This window comes from Pezoporus flaviventris, unplaced genomic scaffold (assembly GCF_033815535.1).
Source record: "Pezoporus flaviventris isolate CSIRO_AGI_PZ_B2104156 unplaced genomic scaffold, CSIRO_AGI_Pfla_v1 ptg000002l, whole genome shotgun sequence".
In the NCBI taxonomy this organism is placed as follows: Eukaryota; Metazoa; Chordata; class Aves; order Psittaciformes; family Psittacidae; genus Pezoporus; species Pezoporus flaviventris.
The window spans coordinates 6,680,743-6,701,776 of NW_026892550.1; the positions used below are offsets into that span (position 1 = coordinate 6,680,743).

Below are 21,034 nucleotides of genomic sequence, written 5' to 3' on the forward strand. Positions count from 1 at the left end.
GTGAGGGGGTCTGCTATCTCTGCAGCCATGCTGCATGCTTTTTAATGTGGGATTATTTTCATACGGGAGAGGAAATAGTAACAGTTCTACTTCTGAAGAATGGCAGATTCATTATCTGCCCTTCTACAGTATGAGAGCAATATGTTGAGGTGAAGGTCAAGTGTAGTCCATGAGTATGGAATCCAGCTGTACTGGTGCAGTAAGATACCACATCTGTCTACAGAAATTACCTGTCAAATTTAGCATAGAGCTAGCTATGAGATTGTCATCTAAAAAAATACGAGTTTGGTCGCTTTAAATTCTCACAAGTGCTCTGTTCAGTGTGGCCTGTTCTTGCTGGGGTTAGTGAGTCAGCAGCTTTGCTGGCAGATCTCAGGTGCCAGTAATCTCCAGCACTGAGACTGTTGCTGTGAGGGTGGTAGCAGTACTCTTCAACTAGCTGAAATACTGTAGAATATTTCTTTGCATGCATTCTTATTGTGGTTTTGTCCTTTTTAGTCGACATACTGAAGTCATTAAGCATTTCTGGTTTTCTGTATATTTTTTAATTATGCGTCTTTTGAAAGATTCATAAAACAGATTTCTTTTTCTCCCAACAAAGAAACCAAACACATTACTGCAGCTTGTGAAATGGTAGCTGAGATGGTGGAATGTTTGCAGACTGTCCTGGCACTGGGACACAAAAGAAACAGCAGTATCCCAGCATTCCTTACTCCTGTCCTCAAGAACATCATCATCAGTTTAGCAAGGCTGCCTCTAGTGAACAGTTACACAAGAGTACCTCCTTTGGTATGTTTATTATGCTTTGTTTTCAGGAATTTAAAAGTTGTTCAGTAACTTCTTGAAAATCACACACAGTGCTGCATCTTAAGTTTTATGTCAGTAGGACTTCAACCTTTAGTTAGTTTAATCAGCCAATTTGTCATCTTAAACTCTGAGTAGCAAAACATTGTAAAGATAGCATAGGAGTTCACTTTGGAAAGGAGCGTTGTCACTCCTTGCGTTCATATGTGAAGGAACATCCCGGTGGTAGTTTAAGAAAGGAAGAGCAAGCAGTGACCTGGGGCTAATATTTCCTTCTTCTCAGTGGGATTGTTTACCCTGGAAAGAGTGCGAAATCTACACTGCTGCTTTCTTTATGCCACATGAATTGCCAAATTCACATTTTATCATGCAATGATGCAATGGTGCTGAGGTGTCTGGAGTAGTATCTGAACTCACTCAGGTATTTGTATGTGGTGCCATACTATGGTGTGCCATACGATTGTATGCCATGCAAATACTTTTGGGTTATATAGTACGATGCTTTCCTAACTCATCTTGGACAATGAATTTCAACTTTTTGGTCAGTGTAATATGGATTCAAGAATATCTCATGATTACCTCCATATGTGGTTAGTACTGTGAAATGACCTTGTTTTGATAGTTCAAAACCATGATCAGAATCATTTCTAGATACTTATAAGGTAGAACAAAAGGGATTTTCCTGGTGTGTGCAAGGCCATTTCTTTGGCCTTTCTCTGTTTCTCTCCACTCTGTTTTTGAGGGAATGTTATAAAAATACTAATTGTTGTGATTGGGACTTTATTGCCCCTTCTTGGATGTATCTGTGTGCTTTTTTCAGGCATAAATAGCGTGTGAACTCTTTTCCCTGAATTATCTTTCCAGCATCACTTCTGCACAATCAAGGAGTCACCTGGCACTTAAGTTCCTGTCATATTTCAGCTTAGAATTTACTTGTCATATATTTCAGTTTAGAATTTACTTGCTTTCACGTCCAAGCTTGGTCAATAGGACTGAGTAATTGTGAGAAATATGCAATTAATTTTAAAGAGACCCAACAACACCCTAGGAAAACAGTATAAAATGTGTACTATCTGTGTTAGATATTTAATCTTTCTCTGAGGTGTTTTTTTTTAATTTGGAGAATTACTTTATTTACATATCTCATTGCTTTTGAGTGGCACATATGTATTTATAGCTGTCATGTCAGTAGTGTTTCTGCTTTGGATAAGTAGACTCAATTTCTGTTTCTTTAGGTCTGGAAATTAGGCTGGTCACCGAAGCCTGCAGGTGACTTTGGCACAGTTTTTCCTGAAATCCCAGTAGAATTTCTTCAGGAAAAAGAAATCTTTAAGGAGTTCATCTATCGCATTAATACACTTGGTATGTAAAAATTATAAATGAATATAGTTGGCTGTTACTGGGCATTTACCTGTGTTGTGAAGCTACTGAATAACATAATCTGGTACCGTTTGTTTACTTTTGTTGTTTATGTGGAAGAGAAATAATATTTCAGAGCAGCTTAGTAATTGTGCTGCAATAATTCTTACATTGTGCTCAGTGCAGAGCAAAAAATCAGAAATTATAAAGCCAAACCCTGTTTCAACTCGGGAAGATGATTTCAGCGTGCTCTTTTACAGAATGGCCACTTGTTTTCTGGAGGGTACACTTGACAGTATGGTTGAGAATATTTTGCTTCCCCTCCTTTTCTGTATTCATGCATATTATATAAACAGAATTTGGTGCCACTCAGTATTTTAAATGAGATGCTGTTACTTGAAAGCTGCTCAATATGTCAAGGTTTACTGAATGAGAACCATAGGGCTTAAGAGTTCAATTCTTTGCAGCAGATGAGACTATAAAGGATAATGCATCAATTTTTTGTATATGCTTATGGATTTTTTTGTTGTTGTTGTTAATGATTGTTTTGGATTTTTTGCTTGATTGGTTGGTGTTTTGCCCCCTTCCCCAGTCCATGGGTTGACTCATTTGGGGTGAGCGCTGATTTCTGTTTGATCACTGTAATGCCCAAGATGACATTCTATTTTTGTTTCTTTAAATAGCATTAGTATAAACTGCAGGGTATTCAGGAATTCTTTGCAGTCTTCTGTAGGTAGAAATCTGTTTGGAAAAACTAAATGAGAAGTGCTTGAATTTTAATGGTCCAGTCTTTTAGGCAGTTCAGTCATCTTGCTTTTAGGGCATGAAGATTTCTTGGATTGTTATGGGATTCTCCACAACTTTCTTTCCTGTGAGAATTAGCCCATATTCTGGATTATTTTGTGTTGTAAGAATCTGATAGTTCTCAGTGCTTTAAAAGTTGGACAAAATATTGAAAGTGTGTAAGAAACAACCCAACAGGACCACTTTAATAATGTGCCAAATCCATCTATAAGGGTCATCACTTCCTAAAATACAACAGAATCATAGTATAGTTAGGTTTGGAAAGGACCTTAAGATCATCCAGGTCCACCTCCCCCTGCCGTGGGCAGGGACACCTCACAATAAACCGTGTCACCCAAGGCTCTGTCCCACCTGGCCTTGAACACTGCCAGGGATGGAGCATTCACAACTTCCCTGGGCAACCCATTCTAGTGCCTCACCACCCTTACAGTAAAGAACTTCTTCCTTATATCCAATCTAAACTTCCCCTGTGAAAGTTTTAACCCGTTACCCCTTGTCCTGTCACTACAGTCCCTAATGAAGAGTCCCTCCCCAGCATCCCTATAGGCCCCCTTCAGATACTGGAAGGCTGCTCTGAGGTCTCCATGCAGCCTTCTCTTCTCCAGGCTGAACAGCCCCAACTTCCTCAGCCTGTCTTCATACGGGAGGTGCTCCAGTCACCCGATCATCCTCATGGTCTCCTCTGGACTTGTTCCAACAGTTCCATGTCCTTTTTATGTTGTTAGTTTAAACTGTAGCGATTACAAAAAAATGCATAATCCAATAGAAAATGGTGTGAAACTAAATCTGTGGAAATTATGTGCCAATTTTTTAATGCTGTTCTATGCTTGTGTTTGTATTAAGACATAAATGGCTATCTCTGAGTGTTTCCATAGGATGGATTAGCCGTACTCAGTTTGAAGAGACTTGGGCTACTTTGCTTGGTGTGCTTGTAACTCAGCCTATAGTAATGGACCAAGAGGAGAACCAACAGGAGGTAATGTCATTCACTAATTTTTTTTAAATTAAATTTTACTTAAAGTAAGAAAAATGTTTCTATTAATAAACCTGCACAGTAGAAAAGTAGTGACCAAAACCAAGGAATTATTTCTGGTTTATATTTTCTTGTCTTCATATCCCTGTGATTTCAGACGCATGCATCTTCTGGGTTAAAGCTTTTGCAAGTGTGTAACCAATGTAGAGAAATATTAGTCGAGCTGTTTCAACTTTGTATTAGTACATCACTCAACATGCACACAGTTCAAAGTTTGCTTTATTAGATGTTTGACTTTAGGTACAATAGGAACTCCTCTGAAAAGTTTCCAGTTTAGATCTGGTCTTATTTGATTCCGTGTTTCAACAAGGAGTTAATGCGTTGATGCAAAGAAAGAGACTAAACACTTTGAAGGAACAGAATGGATATCTTGAGGTTTTAATGCTTTTTGCAAACATAATGGCTGATGAGATGAGAGGATATCTTGCTGCTACAGTTAAAGTGCTTTATGTGCATTGCTTAAGTCGGAGTTCTGGATGGAAAGAAGTCTAGATATCAGGCTTGTTAATGATAATGTAATGGAAGGTGGCAAACTGATATTCAGAGCTTTTGGGATTCTATTTACAGTTCAAATTACAGCAGCTTCATTTTACAGGAAGATACAGAGAGGACCCAAATCAATGTTCTTGCAGTACAAGCCATAACTTCCTTGGTGCTGAGTGCAATGACAATACCTGTTGCAGGCAATCCAGCAGTTAGCTGTTTGGAACAGCAGCCCCGCAACAAAGCTTTAAAAGCTCTGGACACAAGGTATTTTTTACTTGTTCTAAAATGCATAAAAACTATACTTGCGATTAACACATAATTATAATTGCTTAATTTAGCTGTATCAAAAACATGTATAGACTGTATTTTCTAAGTAAGAATGTATACAGATAGATCTGTTTACATAGAATTTAAATGGACTTAGCATCACAAACCTGTTGAGCTGAAAGACAGTATCTGAAAAAGACAGTATCTTGTACAGTGTGCAGAATGTATTTCTCAACATTTCTCAATTTTAGCATTCCTGATAATGAATATAAGCATAGGCACAGCATTGTCAGGTAAACTAGTTAGACTTGCACAAAAAACGGTTAAGGGAAAATCTGCTTAAATTGTTTTCTGTTGGGCTTTCAGGTTTGGGAGGAAGCTAAGTGTTATCAGGGGGATTGTTGAACAAGAAATCCAAGCAATGGTATCTAAGAGAGATAATATTGCTACACATCACTTATACCAAGCTTGGGACCCTGTTCCATCACTTTCTCCTGCTACTACAGGTAAGAGTGGTGGGGGTGGGAGGGAGGAGTGAATTCTCTGTGTGTAAAAGGTAGAGAAAATACTCTTAGGAGTTAATTTGAAATTCAGTTTGCAGGAGATGAAACCATTTTCACATCTACTTTTCTGTGCATATTTTAAAAGAGTTGTCTTCTGTTTTGTTATAGGTGCTCTTATCAGCCATGAAAAACTCTTACTGCAGATCAATACTGAACGAGAAATAGGAGATATGGATTATAAACTGGGACAGGTTTGTTAAAACCTTAACTTTGAACTTGACTCTTCTTACATTTCTACCAGTTTGTAAAAATCAGAAGGTATTGCTTAACCTCAGATATAACCTAACAGCTCTCAGGGATGCAGAGTAGGTTATAGCTGGCTGAGAGGAATTGCCCAGTTTTCCCACCTCTCATAGAATTTTTGCTTGTGTGTCTGAAGCCTACCTGTGAGTCAGCTATTGAGTTGTACTTCTCAGCCTTGGGTGTTCGAGTGTAGCTTCTACTAGCTATTAGATTGTAATCTGCTACTGAATGCTTGCAGTAGTCCTTAGGAAATGGAAATCACTGGACTTAAAATAAGCAATGTTATTTTAAATCCAGTGGGGAGATGCAAGTTTCACTGGATGTTGCTAGTTGGAAAAGTAGCACTACGTACAGTGAATTAAAAAAATAGTCCTTATCTAGTTATTGTCTCCTTGAAAAATTAGTCTTGCATAAAGTTACACATTAGTTTTAAATGTAGTATTTGTTTTGGTATTTGAATAGTATGTATTAGTGAAAAAATTGCCCACACCTTATATACTAAACTTGGGTGACTTTTTTTGAGGAATCTTTTGCATAGGGAAGACCAAACAAACATTTGTCTGTCTCTAGGTGTCTGTGTGTTCTCTTGAGATTCAAAGCGGCTTGAACGTTCAGTATCTGCAGGTTTACAGACCTGGTGTGTTACTTACAAAATCTGTAATCTCTGTAACAATATTAGGCATTAGACGTCCTGCTTGAAAATAAATAAATGTGTGTATATTTTTGCTGAACATGAAAAAGAATTCTATGTAAGGATGAATTTCTGTCTTAAAAAGAAGTCTTAAGCTTTGTACGATAAGTAGCTTTAGAGGGAAAAGTAATACCTGCATTGAAACATAAGAAGCACTGATCTTGTTCTGGAATCTTCACATAGATCATTTATGAAATGCCATCAGCAGGTCTTACTGTTCTGAAACATTAGTTTTATTTATAGATAACTTGAAGAACCACCAAGAAGTTTTCTTCTTTGTAGATAATTGTTTATCTAGCCTGAGTCAAAAGATTTGACATCTTAGACCTGTCTGGTTTCAGAAGAAAGGTTATATTGCAATATATGCTGAGTTATGGTTTGAGAAGAGTTAGGAATGTGTTTTCTATTGAACTGCAGTCACTGCAATTCTTAATTGTTTTCTTGCTTAATATGAGTAGTTAAATATTATTCTTTGCTTTAGATCTTAGATCTGGTATGTTGGTGTAGGATGATGCATATACATTGCTAGTGCATGCTTACAGGTTAGCCGATGCTGCTTTCAGCATCACCTGTATTGCTGAGCTAAGTGCATGGTGCTGCTGGTTTTGCTGTGCCACAGTTTAAACTGAGTTAAACTGAAGCATTGATAAAGATATAAATAAAAAAATAAGTGATGTGCAGTTCATGTAAATGTTCTGAGTCTGTGTTGCCTCTCATTTAAATTGCTTCTAAGATATTTTTTTTCTAATCTGTGAGAGTGTTTTGCTTCTTTTCTGTTTTTTATTCTTGTTTGTTTTGTTTTGTGTTGCAAGGTCTCTATACACTCCATATGGTTAGGAAATAATATCACTCCTTTGAGAGAAGAAGAGTGGGGTGAGGATGAAGAAGATGAGAATGACATACCTGCTCCTTCCTCACCACCAACTTCTCCTATTAACACCAGGTGTGTTATTTTTTTCTTCTCTCTCCTTTGACTTATCAATAAGCTTTTATCTCTTTATGTTCACTTCAAGAAAGTGGGTTTATAAATCAGATAAATAACTGTATAAATTGACAAATAACTGCACTATTTCAAATCAAGTATTTTACCAGTGCTTAAGAATAGCCATTTTAACATTTGCTTATTGTGCCTTGCAGGAAACACCGGGCTGGTGTTGATATACATTCTTGTTCTCAGTTCTTGCTTGAACTGTATAGTCAGTGGATATTGCCATCAAACCCTAGCAAGAGAACGCCGGTCATCTTGATTAGCGAAGTAGTGCGATCAGTAAGTCTAAACTACTATTCAGAGTCACAATTGAGTACTTGTTACCAAATATTCAGAGCTAAGCAGCATTTGTAAAGGTTGTTTTGATATATGGGAAAGACTGATTTTTCTTGTCAGTGCTACTATATGGGCAGTACACATATAACTTGAGCAGCTTCATCAATGTAACATTATACTGATTTAAACCTATGTAAGTATTCTAGATTGCATATTCTGCTACTAGATTGCAGACATTGCTACTTGATAGTTGGTATTTTACTTGACTAATTGCTTAAAGTAGGTTTCAGGATTTTGCTTATCCTGTCTCTTCGTCAGAAAATGAAGATGGGGCAACAGTGTATCAGAGAATTAAGTTAATTAACTGTAGAAGCAAAACTAAAGAACGCAGGTGTGGAATGTGTCTTGACAGCCATTATTCACTATCATAAAAGAGCTAAAATGAAACTGTCCTTGCAAGAGGGTGTTTTGGGGTGGTTTGGTATATTGTAAATGGTAATGCACGTTAATTTTCCAGAATTACTTACCCTAGTGGATTTGGTTTTGTTAACCTTTTGGAAAATAAAGACCTTTTGGAGGTAATTGTTACCTGAGATAGATGGTGGAATTAGTTCTGTGCAACAGTAGTTACTCCAGACGCTTGAGTTAATGTTTACACATTTTTCATAGATTAATCAATTTCCTGACAATTATAACAGAAGGGAAAGACAACTTTTGGCTATCTGCTAATGGGCTTTTTTTGTGTTTGATTTTAATTTGTGTACAGCTTCTGGCAGTATCAGACTTATTTACAGAGAGGAATCAGTTTGAGATGATGTATACGACCTTGACAGAATTGCGAAAGGTGCATCCATCAGAAGATGAGATTCTTGTACAGTATTTGATACCAGCCACTTGTAAAGCTGCTGCTGTTCTTGGAATGGTAAGAAATTCTCATGGAAGTTGATTGCAAACGCTTGAGTGTCTAGGTTAGCTCATCTTTAGCTTCTGTTGCAAAATCTGATGTACTTGGTAAGAGTGGTTAGTGTCCAAGAAAATCCTTTAGCTGATCTGCATAGCTATAAGAAGTAATAGGATGCGTGTTCTGGGCTTTCAGAGGTTGCAGACAAGATCTCTAGTTGTCCCATATCCAAACAGCAGGGTTGTTTGGTTGGGTTTTTTGATGTTTGAACTTAATTTAATGTGCTTTTTGGTTAATCTTACTCAGTTGAGCGTTACCTTTGCCTTAGACTTGTTTGTTACATTTCGGGCCAGGAATGAGGACTGTGGGGGAAAGAAAAAACAGCTGTGGCTGGATTTGTGTTACTGTTAATCTCATGAGAAAGCTGTAAGGTCTCCCCTGAGCCTACTTTTCTTCAGGTTAAACAACTCCAGTTCCCCCAGACACTCCTCATCACACTTGTGCTACAGACCCTTCACCAGTGCCGTTGCCCTTCTCTGGAGCCGCTCCAGCACCTCAATGTCTCTCTTGTAGTGAGTGGCTCAGAACTGAATACAGGATTCAAGGTGCAGCCTCACCAGTGCCCCGTACAGGGGGATGATCACTGCCCTGCCCTGCTGGCAACACCATTGCTAATACAGGCCAGGATGCTGTCGGCCTTCTTGGCTGCCTGGCACAAGCTGCTCATGTTCAGCAGCCATCAGTCAGCACCCCCAGGTCCTTTTCTGCTGAGCAGCTTTCCAGCCACTCTTCCCTAAGCCTGTAGCACTGCATGGAGTTGTTGTGGCCCAAATGCAGGACCCAGAACTTTACCTTATTGAACCTCATACAATGGGAGTCAGACCATTGATCAAACCTGTCCAGATCCCTCTGTATAGCCTTCCTACCCTAAACCAGATCTATACTCCTGCCCCATCTGATTTTGTCTGCAAAATTTACTGAGGGTGCACTCGATCCCCTCATCCAGGTTATGGGAGTGGTGGAGAGAAAGATGTGTAGGTCTGGGTGCCAGTGGTCTTGGAGAACAACTAAAGGAAAACTGTATTTTGTGTTTAGAGGATGGCGTTCTTTTGGACACAGACTATAGGCATCTACTGGTCAGTTTCAGACAGAAGCATCCTTTGTGGTTAACTGAAAGACCTGATTATATTGTGACATTTGATTAAAAGTACTTTTAAGCCAAGCTCTGGTTCATGCCATGTTTTCTGCTCTTTAATTTGTTATAAGCATTTCTAAATGAGACAAGCCACCAGTATTGAACCAGTGTTGAATTTTAATGAATACACTCATTGGTTGTATTAGGATAAAGCTGTGGCTGAACCAGTAAGTCGACTGCTGGAATCAACCCTAAGAAGCACCCATATGCCAAGTCGGATTGGAGCTCTGCATGGAATTCTTTATATCCTCGAATGTGACTTGCTTGATGAGACAGCAAAGCAACTCATCCCAATTATTAGCGAGTATCTGCTTTCCAACTTGAGAGGAGTAGCACAGTAAGACTCTTCCCCCTTTCCCTGCCTGTCCCCAACTGTTGCATGCTTATGTGTGAACAAAAGGGCTCTTTATGGTTTCTGGTTGTCACTACACTTGAGAACAGGCTGTTGTATCAAGCAGTTTTTGGCACTTTCATTGAAAATATCAGCCAATTTTATGTTTGATTTATAGAAGTGAAAAGATATTTAAGGGTGAGAAAACTGAGACTTTTTTTCTCTTTGGATTGTGTTCCTTTTACCTTATTTTCTTGTCAAAAAGCATACTCTTGGAATAAGACTTGCAGGATCAGTTATGAAGCTTATTCCTCCTAAACAAATCAGACAGTGATAGCATATAACTATATTGCTGAAAAATCTCCTGTATTGCACTGGATTTCCATGTAGCCAGTGCTCCCTTATGGCATCTTGGTTCTACTTTGTGGGATTTTAAAAACTGCATAGATTTCATGTGAAAAAATACTTAGTGTTTCTAATAATTGCTTATATTGTCTCTATTTATGATCTAGACAACTTTGATGTAAGTGACCAATTATGTTTTTGCTTACTTACAGTTGTGTGAATATCCATAACCAACAGCACATCTTGGTAATGTGTGCAGCTGCTTTCTATTTGATTGAGAATTACCCACTTGATGTAGGGCCTGAATTCTCTGCAGGAATTATACAGGTATTGTGTGATGCCTCCAGTTGCAGGTCGTCACTAACTTGGGATCACCACATAGCTATCTTTTAACACTTAATTATGTGGTGTTAGGTATGCTTTTGGGTTTTGGTTCGTCAGGTTTTTCTTAACATCTGATGCAGTCCTACACTAGCTGCAGTGATATAGTGCTAGAAGATGACCTAAATAGACCTCAAAACCAGGGAGTTGGCCTTTTCCTTTATTTCAGATGTGTGGAGTCATGGTGTCTGGAAGTGATGAATTAACACCATCCATTATTTATCACTGTGTCCTGAGAGGATTAGAGCGACTCCTTCTTTCAGAGCAACTTTCTAGGCTGGATAGCGAATCACTAGTTAAACTGAGTGTTGACAGAGTGAATGTGCAGAGCCCCCACAGAGCGATGGCTGCACTTGGATTAATGCTGACTTGCATGTACACAGGTATTTGCTTTTCTTATACTGTTCATGTGCTGAGTGACTAACTTACTAACAGTGCTCATTTTCTGCATTTATTTTTATTACCAAGAATAAAAATGTCTTATTTTAGCATTTACAATAAACTTGTAACAAATTATTTTGGTTTAGGAAAGGAAAAAATCAGCCCCAGTCGTGCCACAGATGCAAATCCTGCTGCTCCTGACAGTGAGTCTGTGATCGTAGCTATGGAACGAGTATCTGTCCTTTTTGATAGGTAAGAAGATAAAACGTGTAATAGGGCACCGGGAGAAAAATGATTGTTTGCATCGTGTGGTCACTTCTCTATTTGACAGTTCTAATATTTAATTAATTATGTTTGTCTGCTTACCACTGCTTAAAATTGATGCTTCTTTCTGGTATACGGAGTATATATAACACTGATGGAATTGCTGAAGGCAGCACAAATGTACAGGAATGTAAATGGAAAACAGACATGTCCTAACTGATACTGTGTGTTGCACAAACCATAATAGTTTATAAATGTATTTCCAGCTCCCTTCAGGTCAAACTCTTAAGTGCTTTTCAGGATGTCTTCTGCATAATCAAAGATACAAATCGGGTTTATGGGAAATAATCTTTCAAACCACCCTAAGAGTTTAAAATCTTCTTCCCCTTCCCCCACCCAAGTGTTGCCCTTTCCAGTGCTGCTAAGTAATTGCAGAGCAAGGGTACAGTAAAACTTCTGTATTCACATGGAACTCATTAAATGGAAACATTTCAAACCTCTTGTTTTGATCTGACAATCTCAAGCTGCCTTAAGTAAGCATAGCATGTTACATTTTGCATCGTAGTTTGTGGGATAATGGTTTACATTTTTTAAAGTGTTCAGTGGTTTTTCCGTAAAGCTGGATGAGGATTTAACTTCAGCCCTTGGTGAGAACAGAACTAGAGCAGTGCTTGAGTGCTTCTGAAACTATCACTCCTAAGAGTTAGCAAAACAAATGTGAATACTACAAGCGGAAGATAACTTTTGCAGGGAATAATCAGACAGTTGCTCTTGACATGTGAACAGATGCAGCCTTTATTAAGAAGATTTTCCAGTCAGTGTTACTTAAGTAAAGTTGTCTTTGAGTATCTTTTCCCCTCCTTACAGTGCAGTGCAACCTGCTTTTCGTGTTTGATACGTTGGTTATCCTGGTCTTGAATAAAAAATGCAAAGATTTATGATTGGAAATGAGTGTTCTGCTTATAAATGGTCTTTTCTCTGATAATTAGGAGTAGTGATCTCCCTGTCTTTTTTTGATATGTTTTTCAGCATTCCTACTGTTAAATCTTGTCTCTGATGCTTCAGAAAATGCTGAATATTTTAGAAAAGGAGAGGGTGGGAGGGTGTGACACGATACCTGTAACTACCTCTGATAGCTTTGACAGACCTCCTTGGGTAGACTGTAAGATTACACGAAGGTTTGAATTCCTCAGTGTTGAAGACTTTTTCACCGATCTACAGTTACAAGTAAAATGTTCTTTCTGTTGCCAGTTAAATTGGAAAAGAATGAGTTTTTCTGGAATTCATTCACAAAATATGTTCTTTTTTTTTTTTGTTGTTATTTTCAGGATCAGGAAGGGATTTCCGTTTGAAGCTAGAGTGGTGGCTCGGATCCTTCCACAGTTCCTTGATGACTTTTTCCCACCACAAGATGTAATGAATAAAGTTATTGGGGAATTTTTATCAAATCAGCAGCCTTACCCTCAATTCATGGCAACAGTAGTTTATAAGGTAGTTTTTTTATATATATATATATATATATATATATTTCTCCTTAAATGTTTCAGAAGATTTCTATATAACTGAGAGTTCAATTGGAGCAGTAAATACCAGTTTTGTTAGATCTAAGAAACCAGTTGCATTGATTGAGCTTTGTCCTCCAGGCAACATGGACGGCTCGAATCTCTGTGTCACCTGGAAGACAAAGTGTTCAGTGCAATACAGTTAAATCACTGAGCATGGGAAGATAGAGATAAAATTAATAGCTATGATCCTGGTGCTCAGACTCTTTAAAACCTAAGGAGCCAGCCCAGGTCTCCTGGCCTTGTGAACTCTACAGTCAAGCCCCTGTGGACTCAGTTGGGCTTCTAGGTGTTTTGTTTTTCAGCACTTACTGGACTCATGCATCACTTGAGAGTGCCTGTGCACACCACATTGGATCTGTAAAAATGGAGATGCCAGATAAGTCTTGCATTTCTGTATGTTTACTTCTGTTTGGCACAGATGTCATGAGTCCAGTTGCATCCTGGCTGACTCTTTTGCTGATATCTTCGTCTAGGCATTGTGTTCATTCTTTAGGCTCAGAGCGGACTCCAGGAATCCAGTTTATGAACCTCAGAGCTTTGTAGCTGGAGAGAACCCTTATAAGAGAAACTAAACTCTTCACTATGTCCATCTACTGTGTCTTTATTCCTGTGTAAAATATTTTTGCAGGTATTCCAGACACTACATAGCACTGGGCAGTCCTCAATGGTCCGTGACTGGGTGATGCTGTCTCTCTCTAATTTCACACAAAGAACACCTGTGGCAATGGCAATGTGGAGTCTTTCCTGTTTTTTTGTCAGTGCTTCCACCAGTCAATGGATTTCAGCAATGTATCCTAAAAAGACTGTAAATGTGTGCCATTTCTGGGCTAATACCGTTATTCTGTAAAGCACATTGATAGACTCGAAGGATAGCAGTACAAGTTTGACACACAAAGGCAGATTTACTGCGCTTTGTAGTGGTGTATAACGCTGTGCTCTTGGTGCCTCACATTTGAGGGGGAATATCACTTTGTGCCGTTGGTGCCTCAGGTTCGAGAGGGTGGAAGAGAAGCTGTAAACAGACTATGAGAATGAAGTTACCTAAAATTGTTTCAAGATCTTTTCCTTGTGGCTATGTAAGATGATTGGAAAAGTCCTTGCTTTGAAGTAAGCTTTGCAGTGACCTTTAAAAGCTTTGTTCTATATTCCCACTGCAAGATAAAATATATTAAAGAAAAAAAGAACAAAAACCAAACTCAAATTAAGATTATTCCCTACATGCAAAATAGTTTGCAGGTATCCCCTGGGAGGTGCACTGCAGTAATAGCGAGCTTTGGCAATGGAATGACATCAGCCAAGTAGGTTGGAACAGCCAAAAGACATAGGTGGTATCAGTGCTGGGCTTATTTAAAACCAGACAAAACCCCAAACAAGCAGAAAAGTAACTTGCATGTCATGACCAGGCAAAAAAAGCGGCCATATGTCATATCTGAAACTTCCTAATGACCATCTCAGCAGTGCTCTTTGACTGTCAGCAGTTGTGACTGTGGTGCTAACACACTCTGCTCCAGTGGATAAAGAAAACTATTGCTAGATTAAAATGAATTTCTGGTGACAAGAAATTGCATGAAATTAATGAAGTAATGGGATTTCTGTAGTAGCAGTTTAATTGCTGTGTGACAGTATTTTGCACTTCAGTATTGTTTGTGAATTCAAAAATACGTCATTTTATTGGCGAGTGTGTAAACTACCTTACGAAAAGGTAACAACTTCTGTCATATTATATGACCTTAACTTACATTTCAGTCTTCCACATATTATCAGCAGAATGGGAAAATCAGAGCAAGTAGATGTTAACATCTTCTGTTTGGTGGCCATAGACTTCTACCGACATCAGATAGACGAAGAATTGGATCGGAGAGCCTTTCAGTCGGTGTTTGAGGTGGTTGCATCTCCAGGAACCCCGTATCATCGCTTACTAACTTGTTTGCAGAATGTCCACAAGGTCACAGCATGTTGAACACCCTGATGTGTAATGGAACTGCATGTCTACTGTTGGATCTGATGTGAATTACAGGGAATGCAAGATCAAGAAAGTATCTGGGGTTGCATTTGTGATAAACATGAACCTGTCAGTTTTACTTCCAGAATGCATGGACAAGTGCTCTGCAGCACTGGAAATCACCTGAAAAGTCTAGTATAGTTCTTGCTATTGTTGACACCAGGGACCTGTGAGTGGGAAGAAATATGTCAATGTTTTTCAAGAGTTGTTTGGGATTACCCTGAGACACACTTACTGGCTGTAAAATACAAGCAAGTACTACATGCAAGGTAACTGGTATTACTCTTCCTCCTAATGTTCAGCTGAAGCCACTGTGGTGCAGCCGGTAAGAAACTGACACCAAGACTGTTATTGCAAGCTGCAGTCATTAGAAAACTTCATAGTTTTACGTACCTGTATATACTGTTGTGTAGTACAGAATAGAAATTGTTTCCTAATGTCTCTCCCAAACAAGGAAAAGAGAAAACAGCTTTCATGATTTACACTTCCAGCATGTAATTCCTCTCTCGGGACTTTCTGATATCCTGTGGTGTATGTGTTGGTGATATCAGATATAGTGCACATACGTGACCACACTTCTTGCTTTTTTCTTCTCAGGATTTGAAAGTTGAGTACAGTATATCAGTCAAAGAAATTTTAACTTAAATATTTCTATATCATGTACAGTATGTAAAATTGTAAGATGTGTGGTGCATGAGCTGTGCTGTAATTTGAGATGAACAGAAGCCATGCTACTGAATGTCTTGACATCTATATTGTCCTCATTATTTTTTTTTCATTGTGCTTGAATTTGTGTTCCTTTTGGAAGTCCATCTTAATGTACAGATTCCATCTTGTTTTGCATCTCACTTTTTCTTAAAAGTGCTTTAAAACTGGAATATGTTGATTAATTTGTCTTGAGAGACTGTAGTAAGGAGGCATTCTTGTGATCCGCTTTCTGGTAGCTTCTTTTGAATTCCTTTATTTTGAGACATAATGGTAAGAGAAGAGGACTAGTTACTCTGGATCAGCCTTTTGTATACTTAAGAAACTGCTCTTATGTACTGCACAGCATTTTAAGAGACAAAATGGTGCAAGCTCCCCAGTAGTCAGTAACCATTTGACCCTTCCTGACTGAGGCCATGGAGTCACCTGGATCCAGACCACTTCCACATAAACACGTATGTGCTAGCAGTTAAGAATCAGAAGGCTGCTGTGTCTACTTTGGGACTGGCTAAGGTGTTGGATTACACAACCTCTTTTATTACCTGTTGTATACACAATGCTTTAGACATAAACACAGTACAAATAGTCATGAATTCAGGACACTACACAGGGCCAGATTTAGCTTTTACTCACCACCCAGGGAACCCCATTGATTCCTAAGCATTCTATGGGGAAATCTAGCACAGGATTTGTCTTTAGTTGTATTTGTTATGACTTTTTAATTATAGATAAATGATACCTTGGTTCTCAGTCACATCCTCTATTTAACCTCTTCATTTTCTTTTCACACCTTTTGGTGACACTTGGAAAAATTGAGATAGTGTTGTCAGGAGGAGCATGTACTGTATGTATTTCTGTATATAATGTATATGTTGAAATTATACACATGTGACAACATTTAATGTATACAGATGTGTATATTTGTATTTATTAAACCCATGTATTTAAACTATAATTCCAATCTAGACCAAAAATTGTTGCTTCTGCCCATAAATTAATTACAGAGGAATTGTCTGCTGGTATCACTTCCTTTTAGATCCTGACAGAGGAAGCTGATATCTTGGGCAGTAGAAACAACTGTAGAAGTTGCTATATTTAGCTCTCTACAGATCTTACTATCTAGAGCAATTATTTCTGCCCGTAGTTGGGTTACTTTTCTTTCTTGGTCCACAGCACTGTGGTGATTTTTAAAAGAAACTGAACAAGGGTTCAGAAAAAGGTTTAATAAAATAGATACTGTTTGAAAGCTTTTTGAGTTATATTGGAAGTTATCTTAATTCTGATAAGAGACTAATTCCAGGCAGTGAGATATAATGCCCTCTGTTTTCGTTAAGGGTAGTATAGATCACTCTTCCCTTTTGTAACCACCGATAATCGTTTTGTACGGTAAACCCACACACCAGTCAGTTTTTGTATGATATATAGTTTAAGTGAAGATATTTTTGTAAGCTATTTTCCAAAATTTAAAATAGATTTTAATATATTTTTTAAGCATCGTTAGTCATATCCTCACCATATAACAATATATGTTGTGTTACAAACTGTTAAATTCTCCATCATTTTAAGCTCCTCATGATTAACACAGGATAGCTGGTTACTTTACCTTGGGATAACGGGAGCTAGACCCTTCATAAAACTTTCCAAGCCAATTTTGGACTTGCCATAGAATCTTTCCAACCACTGAAGGAATATATTGAATTAAACAGTCAACATGACTGGATGAAAAACATCAGATGTAACAGACCCCATTTTCCTCAAATGCCTGTTCTGGCCTTCAAGCAAATACTTGCATTACCCATTTCAAGTCAAGCTTTAAAGCTGATGCAGTCAGTTCTAATCTCACACAGATACACTGGTAGTAAAAACTCCATCTGCTTAAACCTCTCTTGGAGATTTGTCATAGTATACCTCCAGAAATGTGTCCTTAGTGTCTAAGGAAGGGCACCTCCTCTTAGGATATTCTCAGTGACCTAAAGGAATGTAACTTAAAGGTCTTCCTAGTGTGGAAACACACACATAGTGCTTCAAAACTGACAGTTCACCTGCAGCTCTCTTTCATGTCTACTTTCTAGACACGCTTTCCCCACCCTCACTTCTCTTGCATTGAAATACTATTTAAAATCACTCCTGCTTCTAGTGACAAGAGCCAAGAGGTCTGTGATGGGCACAGTAACAGCAAAACAGTGGCCACTAAGAAATAAGCTGATTCTGAAAATCAAGCTGGTTTTTTCCTTGAGAACAGCATAGAAATTTGTTTGGGCTTAAGGCTTATATTTGGTGTCCTGGCTAACCAAAGCAAACGGTTTCTTTAATGTGCTTTGTAGTGGAGCTGGCTTCTTTACCACCTTACAAGATTAGAGGTATGGCATGATTGGGAGCATGCTTAGACAGATTGATGTTTAAAACTCCATTTACGAGTCAGTTGTCAGCCTGCTTTACCAAATCCATAACGTGGCCCTCCTTCAGGAGCACTGTATGCCAGCCAATGTTTTAGAAATAGTTTTGGGGCCAGCTATCTACTGGCCCATTAAATAGTTTGATTGCAATCCATCTCAGCATGCCCCCTCCCTTGCAGTGAGTGCAGGAGTGAGGAGTTGGAAACTACAACTCTTTGTAAACTAGTTCTTATTTGCAGGATTGAAAATGTGTTCTTTAGCATTTATGCTCTTTGCCAGTTGAAACTGAATGCGAGTTTATGTAAATCTTCACTAAAGCGTATACTCCGATGTCATTTCTTGCCTAAAGCATCCATGTGATTGTGTATTACTTTTTGCTTTGGTAAGAGCGCCTTCTCAGCACCAAGATGTTGCTTGTTTCTTAACCACCAGCAGCATTCCTAAAGCACTGAGTAATGAATGAACAGTTTTAGATCAAAAGAAGTGGGGAACAAGCGGAACCTTTTGGGATAAAAGTAATTTGTTGATATTTAGTAGACTTGCCTTAAGAGCGTTCTGTCTCACCATTCTCCTCTTTAAATGGCTGTTAACTTCATATAGCAGATAAGGGGGTTGTGTCAAAAACACTGCAAAGGCAGTTCTCCAAGAGCAGCAGACCTGGTTTGTCTTAAGATTTTGTGGAGCTGTCACAGCTAAGCATTTGTGCTTCCTAAATAAAATAAGTTTTAGGGTGTAATGAGCAATAAACACAGCAATAAGCAGTTTAATGAAATTTGGTCATTCAGGATCTTACCCAGTGGTTGAATGGGATGGGGTGGGAGTAAAAGGGGAAAAAAAGATTCGAGTACATTCATTGCATAAAGCAAACTTTTTCCATGTACAATCCCAAGTAAACTTTCTATGAAAGGTAGAACTCAACCAAGTACAGCGGTAGGTGCTTTGCTCTTTTAAAACAGTTTTGGTTATAAGGATGGATACACTTGATGAAAGTTACAAGAGAGCAAAGTACTTTGGTAGTTTCTAGGTAGTTGAATTATTTTAAAGTGAAAGCAAGCTGCAGTAAGAACTAGAGTAAGCAATGTAGCAAACCTTTGGGGAAGTCCACTATGCTAATTTTACCTAATACTCAGATTTCAGGTGAAGTCTTCGTGCACGTTACCTGCAGGTATCCATTGAAAATCTTGAGAATCCCACACTCATACCCAGGAGAGCTTCTGTGTCAAGTTTAAGCTGTATTCAAGTTAACTGGGTATAAATGCTGCAGAGCATTTGTGAAGCATGCGCTGCTTTTCGTCACATGCATTTTGTGTGAGCTTATCATTCCCATCAGTCTGTGTCTGCATACCATCAAGTTGGATCGACCTGACAAGGGAAAGGTAACGCACCCTGTGGCGGTGTCTTGTATAGTTTGAGGGCAATGACAAGCAGAAGCTTGGAGCCCCAACCCAAAAGCAATTGTACTGAAAGGAAAAAGGAAAGCATAAAATTTTAGATGTATGTTTAAGTTTAAAAAAGAAAAAATGCTGAAAATACTGCACATTGAAACTAAAAGAGAAAATAAAATATAACTATTACTGTAAGTGATTTTCTTCTGGTTATTTCTAAAAGGTCTCAATGCATTCTTACTATAGTTTTTTCCCCCAGTGTCTGTTGTGTTCAGCTGTACGCAAGCATACTCAAACTCTGCAAATGTAGGTGTGCTCCACAATCACAGTGCTATTTGCAATTAGCAGAGAAGTACCACAGTTTAGCTCTTAATTGTAGGTAATAGTCACGCTTGCCAAAACTTCTGTGGCATTTAAATGAGATCAGAAAAGGCAAAATCTTAAGTGCACAGCTGTATTTGTGAGTGCGGGTATATTTATCTGCAGCGATCCTGGGGGGGGGGGGATACTGTTACATAGGAGAAGCAGTGGTGTAACTACTTGCCTAAGCTTGGTTTCCCAGCTGCTAGTCTCACATCTTAAAAGACATTTCTGGGTGGTCCTGCTGCCGAACACTGGAGGATCTCTTGCAGTGCTCAACTGCTCAGAGACGTCTTGTTTTGATTAACTTTGCGGTGCTCGGCTGTTCTCTGGAAGTGCTGGCATAAACTTTAAAGCAGTAGCTTGATGCACAAAGCGCATGCTGGTTTCCTTCTCAGTCACAATAACTTCTGTACATCTTGTTTTTCCCTGTCAGCGTTAGTGGTGAACGAGCAGCCACTCTTGTCACCTCTTAGCTTAGCCGCAGAGCCGAGGGACAGAGCTGTACTGTGGTCAGTTCCTTTGTCTTCAGAGTTCAAGGCTTGTTTGAATAATAAAGTCTTCATCTTTGTCACTCGGAGAAGAATACCCATTTAATTTGTGGACAGGTTATCCCTAAGGATGACTTGCCAGGCACAAGGACATGAAGCACTGCACTTAAACTATACTTTCTAACTTTAACTCTTCTACTTACCCACTGCCTCTCCTGTCCCATGTAGGTATTGTTTTGTTTCTTCTTTTTAATCAGTGCAGCTGTATTGCAGCCATCATTTTGGAATTGGCTTGGGTCCACCCTGGTTACAAGACAAAAAGCTTTGATTGCTTGTAGAATTACACTGTTAATTATACTGTAAGTTTTGCATAACTGAAGAGATGAAAAGATTTGTAGGTTTGTTAGAAAGTTAGAAGTAGGAACATGAAAGAGTTCATACAGTCTATAGAACGGTATCTTCTGAGCCAAACCTCTCCTGCTCTTCTATTGCAGCCATAACTCTGCCTTAATTTTGTTTCTGTTCTTTCCCATACATCCAAGCATGGCAGAGTAATCCTCACCCCAGGTGCTGTTTTCATACCCTTCAGACTGCAGATGTCATGGGTAGATTCTGATCGAGTGCAACCTGATTGTTTCACCTCATTATTTACATTTTGGAGTTCTTTCAGCCAGGCTGCAGTGTTTGGGCTCCAAGCAAAATGCATCCCCGAGGGTTGGGTTTGACCGTGCCCCAGGTGCCTACAGAGTTGTGAGCCAGGTTAAGTCAGACCATTTAAATAGTATGTTTTTGCTAATCTAGCTCATCTTGAATTACAC

General features: G+C 38.8%; 1 protein-coding gene across 2 annotated transcripts in view; it reads left to right on the plus strand.

Annotated features, from left to right (window-relative positions):
* Positions 1–19,560, plus strand: part of HTT (huntingtin) — an 84,139-nt gene extending 64,579 nt beyond the window's left edge. For both annotated transcript variants that reach the window (XM_061467797.1, XM_061467804.1), the window contains 16 exons: positions 602–789; positions 2,040–2,166; positions 3,843–3,943; positions 4,596–4,750; positions 5,120–5,259; positions 5,425–5,507; positions 7,063–7,193; positions 7,388–7,517; positions 8,281–8,436; positions 9,757–9,947; positions 10,499–10,613; positions 10,837–11,050; positions 11,195–11,300; positions 12,641–12,803; positions 13,506–13,666; positions 14,624–19,560. In XM_061467797.1, coding sequence (XP_061323781.1) covers positions 602–789; positions 2,040–2,166; positions 3,843–3,943; positions 4,596–4,750; positions 5,120–5,259; positions 5,425–5,507; positions 7,063–7,193; positions 7,388–7,517; positions 8,281–8,436; positions 9,757–9,947; positions 10,499–10,613; positions 10,837–11,050; positions 11,195–11,300; positions 12,641–12,803; positions 13,506–13,666; positions 14,624–14,837 — 2,375 coding nt within the window. In that variant the 3' untranslated portion in view covers positions 14,838–19,560. The remainder of the gene's footprint in view (positions 1–601; positions 790–2,039; positions 2,167–3,842; positions 3,944–4,595; positions 4,751–5,119; positions 5,260–5,424; positions 5,508–7,062; positions 7,194–7,387; positions 7,518–8,280; positions 8,437–9,756; positions 9,948–10,498; positions 10,614–10,836; positions 11,051–11,194; positions 11,301–12,640; positions 12,804–13,505; positions 13,667–14,623) is intronic.
* The last annotated feature ends 1,474 nt before the right edge of the window (positions 19,561–21,034 follow it).